At 38.5% G+C, this 11,169-nt stretch overlaps 1 protein-coding gene across 7 annotated transcripts in view; it reads left to right on the top strand.

Annotated features, from left to right (window-relative positions):
- peli3 (pellino E3 ubiquitin protein ligase family member 3) overlaps positions 1–11,169 on the top strand; it is a 50,781-nt gene that overhangs the window by 210 nt on the left and 39,402 nt on the right. For 2 of the 7 annotated variants that reach the window (XM_044341066.1, XM_044341060.1), the window contains exons 2-3: positions 2,394–2,704; positions 3,012–3,196. In XM_044341066.1, coding sequence (XP_044197001.1) covers positions 3,186–3,196 — 11 coding nt within the window. In that variant the 5' untranslated portion in view covers positions 2,394–2,704; positions 3,012–3,185. Of the gene's footprint in view, positions 1–7; positions 384–2,393; positions 2,705–3,011; positions 3,197–5,531; positions 6,059–11,169 lie in introns of those variants that run through there. The other 5 variants (XM_044341064.1, XM_044341063.1, XM_044341061.1 and 2 more) reach the window with 4 other exon arrangements.

Below are 11,169 nucleotides of genomic sequence, written 5' to 3'. Positions count from 1 at the left end.
CGGAGATTTTTAAGTCCAGGGCATAATTATTTTCAAAACTCAAGATATAGGATTGGTTTATCCAGCCCAGTCACTGGTAGCCTACTATAATTTGTCCTGTCAGTCATTAAACCAGATACAGAGAGTGAGATTAATATGCATCGTAATGTAATGTGTGATATTTCAGATCATAAATCATATCAAAAATGTATCTCTGAATATAGTTAAAGCTAAATATAAATTCCCCTGTCCCAATAACACAGGTCACACTGCGTTTCATTTTACAAATGGAAAACCATAGAAAGTCTCTCATAAGAAAGATCATTCTTGTAGTAATAAATGTATGTTCTGGTTTTCACTGAAGTCAGAAAAGAAAAAGAAGCTATGCTGGCTGCATTGATTTAGTGAGTATACTGTTATTATTATTATTATTATTATTATTATTATTATTATTATTATTATTATTATTTATGTATTTATTGGGATCATGTACAATGTTAAACATAAATGTTACCATTTGATGTACTGTACCAGAATTAGCTTATAGCTAACTTTCAACTGCAGTCCCTTCCGCAGGTCACAATTAAAACATATAACAGCACAATAACAAACAGTACAAATCAAAAAACACACAGGACACATAATACATAATACAAAGCTACACACAGTAGCACATCACATACACCCACAATGTCAACTAGAAATGACTAATGTATGCTTGTCAAATTAAAAGCAAGATTATTTGCGTTCATGAGAAGACCATGAGATAAAATGTCAGTGGTTACAGAGCTGAGTAGTTTTTAGCAGGGTTTAAAATTTGGTTTTGAATGTACTGATGGAACTGCAGCTCTTCATATCATCAGGTAGGACATTCCACTGAGTTGTGGCTTTCACAGAGAAAGCTGACTGCCCAAATGCAGTGCGACGAAATGGTGTGGTACAATCATGTATAGAGAATCTTCTGGAGGATCTAATTGAACTTACTGAGCAAGTCACATAGTGGGGGAGGGGCCAAACCATTTAAAATTTTATAAACTAGGCACAAATTTGGGAATAATCTAAATTTCTCAAAGCTCAGTAAATTGTATTTCTCCAGTACCCTACAGTGATGGAAATGCATTGGTTTTTTGTCCAGAGGTTTGGCTGTTTCTCCAGCCTGCCCCCAACATGTGATGCAATAAGACATATGGGAAAGAATCATAGCATGTTCTGTAGGTCTATTGTATATGACTTAAACAGACTCAAATATAAGAAATATGAGTCGATGGAAAAGAGAGGAGAGATAGCCACAGTTTGGAAATCATTTCCAGCAGTTCCCATGATGCATTCAAACACTTTCTGAAATTACAATTACAAGGCCTATACATAGTTTTAATGTGACTGTGGTGTCTTTGGTTTCAGTTTTTGTTTGTAGAAAGCTCACACTATCACCGCCAGATGGCGCCAAAGTAGGAATTTTCAAGTCCTACACCTTGGCTAGTAGCTTTAAAGGGGCACTCTGTTGATTTTACACATGAAGATAATGTACTCATCATGAGGAGTACTACAGAGCTTTTAAAAACATGTATACAACATACAGACATCATACTCAATAATGTCATAGTGGTGTCATCAGGGTTATCACAGCTTTGGCTTGGAGACTACAATTTTTTTTTTTTTTTAACAGAAAGCCTGTGTTGCAAAATGGGGGTGAGGAGTTTGAAAGACAATGGCATTTACTAGGCAAGGAAGATTGGAGTTGACCTATATTAGGGACTAAAAGTCAAGATGTCTCTGCCTCTGCTGCTTCAATTTTGACCCCAATCACAAAACATAAATAGACTTTTAAAAATGATAATGATTCTTTGTCCCAAGCAGAAACTGGCAAACATGAAGTGTAATATGACAATCTGGTGACTCAAAGTTGTTTTTATTGATGGCTTATAATTGATCTATAAAGCATTAATAATTACTTAATAACCATCAGAAAAAACATACTTGCAAATGTGCAGTTGAAGCATTTGAATCAGTTCCATTGTCCTAACATGCTGAGTCTATTAGCAGTCAAGTTTAAGAACACCTCAATTTTTCCCGTTTTTATTGAAATTTACATACTTTAATGTCTCAGTGTACTCTGAAATTAAAGCATTGAACAATTTAAGTGGAGATAAAGAAATCTTGGAATCTTTTTGTTTGAAGTTTAATCTAAATTCTTGACTCATCAAAATCTAAATCATCTTTTTGCACATATAATGGCCGAATACACATTCTTTCCACAACGGAAATCAAATATTGTCCTGAAAGTTCTTCAAACACTGTTGCAGAAGTTAAATGAGTTGCTTTGCTTTCACTCTTTTGTCCAGTTCATCCCAAACCACCTCCATGACTGTGCTGACCACGACTTGAAGCCTACCTTCTTGTTCATTTCTTCTAAGGTTCTGACAGCCTGGAGGGAAGTTTTGGATCATTATCTTGCTGTAGGATGAACCCCTGACCAGCTAGGTGTGAACCAGAGGATACTGCATGGCTCTGCAGGGTGCTGTGCTTGCCCTTTGGTCCAAGAGGCCAGTCACTCTGTGTAAGTCACCAACTCTGGATCCAGCAAAAGAGCCCCAGACCACCACATTTCCTCCTCCATTCTTTTATTTAGACAGAGGGTTTGGAAGTAAAGAACTAAAGTATGTACATCTATGGCATTTGCATCAACTTTCAAGGCTTTATTTACTTCCTTTGCTGCAGAAAAGCTGTGAGTTGTTAACCCATTAAATGATTCCTAAAAAAAGCCTTTTTTGTAACTCTGAATTTTACATTATTTTCAGTTTTTGGTAACCTTAACTGTTTTTTGTACCATTTAAGGTTATTCACTGGACTTGAACTGCTTAAATTTCAATAAAAACTGGGAAAAATAGGGGTGTTCTAAAACATTAGACAGTAGTGTATAAACAAAAAAGTATATTCCAATCACAAGATACAAGTGAATGAAGCAAAAATAACTTTATTATACAGATGATATTGATGATTAAGTGTTGTCAAAGGTCTTTGGCGCTCTACAGGGAGACTGAATCGAGGGACATCAGCAGCAGGACATCCTGAGCAGCAGCAAGATGAATACCCCCATGGAGTCTAGACACTGGTGATGGTGGTGGTTGATGACTTCTGCTGAGACTGATAAGGCTGATGAGGTTGACAAAGTGATGCACTGATGAATCTGCAAAGACTGAGCAGTGATGGGGAGGTAGTGAGGCACGCAAACAGCACCATGAAAGCACTAAGGCAGAGATAGAGAAAACATATTTAAAAAGACTGCCACAATATGATAATAAAGGTGACAATAAAGGTGTGTCACTGTGCTACTGGTTAGATGTGACCAGCTGATTTGAACAGCTGACACCCAGGTGAATGACAGCAAGGAAATTACGCGTGAGAATGTGTGAGGGATGGGAATGACAGATGGTTTGAGCAATAAAACTACAGCATGGAAAAGATAGACTTCCTGACTGAACATTCAGTAGGCTCCATGTAAACAAGATAAAATGTTTTTAAATGCTAACTCTTTGCTTGTGAGATGTTGTACAAGGGTTACTGTTGAAACTGAAGCACAAGAGTTGAAATGTCAGCTGAAGCATTGAAAGGATCGGATGTGTCTATCAGTTGAGCTGTAAGCTACGAAAATGGACGATATGTCAGTTGAATGTTAAACCACTGCAATGAGCTAAAGTTTCAGTTGGAGTGAAAGTGCTGAAAACAATTGAACTGTTACTTTGAGTGTATTCACTAAAAGCAATTGAGCATTCATCTACAGAATACACGAAAGTAGTTGACATGTCAGTTGAAGAGCCTGCGATGTAAGCATTTGAAATGTCAGTTCATGGTGTGAACGCTGAAAGCAGTTGCACTGTCAGTTAACGAGTAAGAGATGAATGCAGTTGAAAAGTCACTTGTAAGTTGTGAAAGTAGTTGAACTCTCAGTGTATAAGAGATGAAAGCAGTTGAACCGTCCATTGAAGAATAAGAGATTAAACCAGCTGAAATGTCAGTTGAAGAAAGATAAGAAAACAGCTGAAATATCACTTAAGGATTGAAAGCACATGAAATGTCAGTTGACATGTGAATGCTGAAAGCAGTTCCATCGTCAGTTAGGTAAAAGTAAGAGATGTAAGCAGCTGAAATGTCAGTTCAGTAAGAGATGAATACATTTGAGATGTCACTTGACTTGTAAGTTGTGAAAATAGTTGAACTACCATTTGAAGAGTAATAGATGAAAGTAGTAGAAATGTAAGTCGAGTATGATATGAAAGCAGCTGAATTGTCAGTTGAAAAGTAAGATAAGAAACCAGCTGAATTGTGAATAAGGAGTGAAAGCATTTGAAATGTCAGTTTACATGTGATGACTGAAAGCATTTTGAACTGTCCGTTGAAGAGTAAGAGATGAAACTAGCTGAATTGTCAGTTGAAGAAAGTTAATAAAACAGCTGAAAAGTCATATAAGGATTGAAAGCATATGAAATGTCAGTTGACATGTGTCCGCTGAAAGCAGTGGAGTTGTGAGATGAAAGTAAGAGGTGAATGCAATTGAATGTATGATGGCGTGTAAGATGCATTTACAATGAAAACATGCAGCCTTCTCATTTGTTTGAATAACGCCAGTCCAGCATTGTTTGAGGGCTGTTTTTGGTGTGAAAGTAGTTGAAATGCCTGTTTAAGGGACAGGTTCACAATTTTTCAAGTGTATCTGTTTTAAAACAGCAGTCAGGTGCCCATTTGAACAGTGAAACAGGTTTTCCTTGCTGTAATTATTCCTCCTTCATACTGGCTATTAAAAGATCCCCTTCAAATGTGCTTTCAATGTGTCGGGGCCAAAGTCCAGTGTGTCCACACAGTCATTTTGTGCAAAAATGCGTTTAAAGATTTATCTGAAGCTTTAATGAGGCTCCAGAAGTCTAAGTTAGTCATGTCAAGTGGATATCTGACACATTTACAGTCTTTTTAGCATCAAATGCCCTCTTTGTGTTTCCCTGTTGAGCTGCGATGGAAGTATAGTAACAAAAAGAGGGACTTTGGCACTGCAAAGACGGTAATGTTGAAAGATATCTACTTGATTTGACTCATTTGGACGCTGAAGCTTCATATTAGCTTCAGATAAACTGTTAAATTCATGTTTGCACAGAAGGAGCAAGGAGCTGTGGATTTTGTCCCCATCAGTGCATTATGAAGGGATCTGCTAATGCTCAGTATGAACAGGAGGAATGATTATGTCAAGAAAAACATGTTTCAATGTTCATAAGGGCTCCTGACTGTTTTAGGACAGTCTTGAAAAATTGTGAACCCATCCAATATGGAGCTACCTTTCATTTTCTTTCATATTCTAAAGGAAGAAAATGCATCACATTAGGCAGAGGGTGGATTTGGACACTTCTAGTGAAGGAGAATATGCTTGTCAGCTAAAGGTGATGCATAATCATAATTTATCTGGAGGAGCTCTTGAAGGCAACATATTTGGAAATAGGAATTTACCAGGAACCCTCAAAGGCAACACAATATTCGTGTGACAAGATTTTTTTTTTCCTTTCTCGAACCAGAGAGAGAGAGAAGAGAGAGAGAGAGAGACGTAGGCGTGACATCGGGCAGTCTGCTGTTATATCCGGGAGGAACGAACGTGTCTCAGTCTCCGGTGTAACGTGAACGGAGGAGAGGCGATGCTACCGCTCCCGATGTCCTGTGCTGCTCCTTCTTCTTCCTCATCACTCTTGTTCTTCACGCTTCCCAGGCCGCACGGGGACTGACAGAACCCGTACACACAGACACATACACATACACACACACACACATACACACACCCAGAGGAGGAATACGCACAGATCCGACCGGTCCCGGACTTCCATTGGCAAACATCAGCGGGTACGGGCCTGTTTATCTGATTTCTCCCATCACCTGTCTGTATCATAGCGGCTACATCCACAAAAAGAGCAGATGGCAGGAGACGCCTGTTATCTGCTCTTCTAGGGAGGTGATGGAGGTTAAAGTCACCTTTTAATTTGTGGATTGTTGACTTGATCACCGTTGTTCAAGCTGACGTGAATCTTGATGAGGTAATTGATTGGTAAGTGATAGAAGTGATGCTTTAATGGGAGTTTTTAGAACGGATTTTGTACATGTTAGTGACTGAGAGCCTTTTTATTATTGTCTTGTACATCACTGCTACTGGTGTGTGCGTGTGTGTGCGCGCGCGCGCGCGCAGATGTATGTTTTGTGCGTAAGGAGGGTGTGTGTGCGTGCTGATGTCTTCCTTATATGTACTGTGTGTTGTCTGTGCAGTGGAATCCCCTGTGTACAAACCCAGCCTGCCTGCATGCGCTTTAAAAATGGCACCATGCTGTTTATGTCGTCAGAAACTCATGTTCCATTGCTTAAAACAAAAGGGGGGCAGAAATAAGAAACGTTCCCTGGATGCTGATTTCCTCCTTTTCCCAATTTTATGTGAAGCCTGTTTATGGCCAGATCCGATCAGGTTACTACATCATCGTGTCCTGATATGCGTCCATCCACACAGCATGGCCCTGGGAAAACGCAATCTGCTGCAATCCGCACAGATAGAGCAGGAATAATAAAGACTCCACAGAGGAGATAGAGGCCATGTTTGAATCATCCTGGACCAGAAACGAAGCATTTCTGGTGCATTAACATTTTCATGTAATATTTCCCTGCTTCTAGATGATTCGCTTACAAGAGGAGAGGGTTCAGTGGGCTGGTAGGGGGAGAATGACTCAAAATGGCTCACAGTTCAAAAAGTAGCAGTGCTTTTATGTTAGTCATAATCCAACAATATTTTAGTTTGCTGAGTAATGAGTCCAATTAGTATCTTGCTGGGAAAGGACAGTTTCATCTGTTGTAGATCCATCATGGTGAAAATTTTGTTGTGTTGTTGTGTTGTTATCAAGTTGATGCTGCTTGCACATATATGAGGCCTAAATATTTCAAACCAGATGGTACAGTCAGTGGTGTCCTCCTCTGCATTGTTGGATACTAGTGCAGTGCCCATCCAAAACATGCCTGTTTGGAATGGGCCATGATTGCTTGGCCTCTGGTATTGTTGCTTGTAGCTTTCTCGAGAACCGCTCATTCAAACAACTTCACACTTGACACTGCACTTCCTTAGGAACCGCCAAGCGTGAAGTCAATAGGATGAATGGTTGTCGAGAAAATTGATTCTTGGAGAATACTACCTGTATATATATTTCTTATTGTTTATAATGGATAGATTCAAAAAACTTTCATCTGATAAGAGTGTCATTAGGATAAGAGTCATTAACGTGTGGGATAAGAGTGTCATTAACATGTAGGATACAAGTTATTAACATGTAGAATAAGAGTTATTAACATGTAGGATTTATGATTTGATTTATTTATTTATTGAATGGGACAGTGTGCAGTTTGAAACATTAAAGATGCACTGCACTAGAGTTAGCTTGAAGCTAATTTGCATCTGTAGTCCCTGAGAAAAAACATACAACAGTACAACAAAAAATAGTAAAGAGCAACCCCCCCCCACCCCCCAAAAAAAACAAACAAACAAAAAAAAACCACACAGAACACACCATACAAAATACAAAGCTACACACAGCACATCACACACACCCACAATGTCAATTAAGTGTCATTAACATATAGGAGTAATCTAAATGTTACAAATTCTTGTATGTAATTTACCTTTAAAGTCTGTTACATTTAATTTCATTTTCACATAGAATTTAACCTGGAATTGGTCAAATTTGATTATATAACACCAAAATAACAAGTTCTTTACTCTTAAAATATCTGTATCTGCCTTTAATATCACCCCATTCAATTATTGTTTTTATAAGCCTACAGTATGGCTACTACTTTAAGCTGTGGCTGTGGTAATATAATGTACAAAACAGAGAAAGCAGTACCTATCACTATCTCGCATCTTGCAGTAACATACTATTACAACTAACTAGGGACCAGCCAATACTGGATTTTTGGGGCCGATGCAGTAAAAAAATCCTGATATCGATATATTGGCCAATAATCTTATATGCACAGAATATATACATGAACACACAGTTTTTGCAGTGATCCCTCAAATGTGGTTATCAAACACTTGTCACAAAGATATATAATGGAGGCATGATATTTTACAGTTTAACATTGAACTTCACCGTATAAAGTGACATCAGTGCACTGAAACATTAAACTTCACTTGGAATTTAATCATTATAAATTACTATAAATAAAAAAACACAGAACAAAAAAAAACATATGTACATATATATTTAACTTGAATTAAGAAAAAGGATCAATAAAAAATGCTGCCTACATAACTATCAGCGACTACATAAAAAAATCAGCATATCAGACTACATATACGCCAATATTGATATATCTGTGAAAGGCTAATATCAGCCAATAATATCGGCTGACCGATATATTGGTCGGGCTCCACAACCAACATATTAGCAGTAGTTGTAGGAGACCAATAAAAGTAGGCCAAGTGGTGGTAGAATTTCCATCAGTAATAGTATAGTAGTGCTGATAGTAGCTGAACACTACCCGTAGTACTGGCAGTGGTAGTAACACTAACTTCAGCAACAGAAATAGCATCAGTAATTGTAACAGTGTTGGTAGTATCACTGGTATTAGCTTAGAACTGGTAGCATTAGTAGTGGTAGCAATAGCCCCTTTTACACAGCCTGTTCAAGGCAGAATGCTGTACCTTTATTCCGCCTCACTGTTCTATATAAAGGTAAAGACACAGAGTGGGGGGGTAGGGTTGCTCCGACAGTAAGCCGGCTACGGGGGTAATCACAGAGCCGGATCAACATCTGTGTCAAAGGGAAAGTCGGCACGGTGGGACAGGGAGCTGACAGGGAGCTGATGCTGTTATGTTACAAGTCATGCCTAGATCCAGAATGCCAGCATGCTATGTAAAAGCACACACGGGGGCGGCATTATGCCGGCTTTGTTTGGTTCAGTGTAAAAAAGCAAAGGATGGATCTTCTTTACAACTATAATGCAGGATCTCGGCATAAAAGAGCTTAGTAATATCAGTAACACTAATAGTAGTTGGTGTCAGCAGTAACTTAATTCTAGTGGTGGTGGATGTGTATGTCTCACCAGAAAAACTACTGCAATGGTTATTTGGTCAAACACATAAAACAACTTATCTTTACGTTTTCCTGGCAAGTGACCTCTTGTGGTTGTGTGGCTAATGAATTAATCATGATAATGACTAGAAGTAACTTGACTTTGATATAGTGCTGCCATACCTACAAAGTGTCCCACTTTGACTTGGAGTCCACGGTTCACATTCCAACTCCAACCAACAATCAACATTGGTGTCTTTTAATCATGACCACAATCTTTCCTTAACCAAGTAGTTGAACTTAACTAAACCTCAACCAACAAGGTGGCTGATCAGAAAATGCTTGTATAAGTCAATTTTGTAATGGTTTATGTGTTTTGTAAGGCACTGACAAACAAGTTTGTATTGAAAATGGGACGCCAGATCAGAGAATAATTATAGGGATTGGTTTGGAGGATAAAAACAAATGACCTGTGCTGTCATTGAGGACTTGTTGAGATTTTTAGGTTTTCTGATGAGCTCTTTTCTTCTTCACTGTGAAGAAACTGAAGTTGAAGACATTGGTCATAAAATAACGGAGCTTGAAATGAAGGCAACTGTTTAACCACTGACAAGAACTGGTTAAAAATATGAAGAGACAAACACAAAATTACTAACTACCCAAAATAGATAGAATTTGACTGTTTGACTGTTTTTCATTACTCACCATCAAAATTCAATAAGATTACTGAGCTATGCTGCATGTTAGTGGGAGATTACATTCATGTTTTCTGAGACTGCAAGTAGAATTTTCTTAGATGAATTTGTGGTGATCATAATCTCCTGGCCAAAGCCACAGCTTCAACTGAGATTTTTTGTGTGTAGCAGCAAGATGAGGTAACACAGCAGCAGCCCACCTGCCAGGCTCTTACAGAGCCCAAGGGGTCAAACTGAGAGGAGGTGAGCCTGCAACAACAATGTGAGATTTAAAATAACACAAAAATAGTTTGAGCTGCCGGTAAAATTTTCTGAAGTGGTTCTTTGAGCTCTGGTTTAAACCTGTTTCAGTTTGAAAGCAAATTCACTTCAACCGTGAAACCGTTTAAATGAGGGAAAAGGAGTTCATCGGGGGTAAGAAAGGACCATTAGGGATGGTCGAAGAGCTTGGATTGTCAATCCAGTAGTTGGATGTAGGCCCTCATGTTATGATGATCCGATACTGGTGAACACTGGTCTTTCATTAATGACTGGATATAGTGTAGATCCCATTTCCACCTAGTGATATGTGATCCGTATATGCACAATGACAACTGATCATGGGGCCTTTACATTTAAACCTAGTATTTAAGTTTGCATTATCTCATTGCCTGCATTATTGGATCAAATTAGGCAGGCGGAGCATAAGGTCAAAGGAAGCAAAATAGGATATTCTTGAGGGGCAATTATACATGCAAGGCAATCCTAACCCATGTGACATGCAGTGCTATGGTAGTCTTGCCAACAAGGCTAACTTTAATTATACTGTAAGAAGGTAGCCAGAGCCAGGGGATAAGCTTACTAAGTATTAGCTTGGCTAATGCTTAGCAAGCCATTAGCTTGGCTAATCAGCTAATCAGTCATGTGACCCTCTTCTGCTCAATGAGAGCTCTTTTTTTTTCCTTTGCAGAGGAGGAGTTCATCTGTAGCTTTTTGATGAGAACTTGAGATAACAGAGGCCTGTACTACGAAGCAAGTTCAACATACACAGGATATCTTTTTGTTATCTGGCTTCACTGGCTTAACCAGAACTACGAAGCTGGTTATCAACTAGCTCGGTCTACCTGGGGTTTTCCTATCCAGCTACGAGCACGTTCATGTGAAAGAGGTGGGGTTGTTAATTATGAGTGACATTGTCAGAACCTTGAATGAAGTACCTCATGATATGAGATGAAACAATGATACCAAGTACCTGCAGAAAACTTCCGTCATATTCAACAAAGTGAAATGTAAATGACAGCCTGTAATCATCAACAGAATAAGAAGATGTAAAAACACTAGACATAATTTCCACATATTAAAAGTAGGCTACAGCTTAAAATACATGTAGGAATTATTATATATGACTTAAGTATAGAGAGATTTTTTTCTAT

This window comes from Thunnus albacares, chromosome 22 (assembly GCF_914725855.1).
Source record: "Thunnus albacares chromosome 22, fThuAlb1.1, whole genome shotgun sequence".
NCBI classification, from domain to species: Eukaryota; Metazoa; Chordata; class Actinopteri; order Scombriformes; family Scombridae; genus Thunnus; species Thunnus albacares.
Note: the sequence above shows the minus strand (reverse complement) of the source record. Positions and strands in the feature narration are given on the sequence as shown.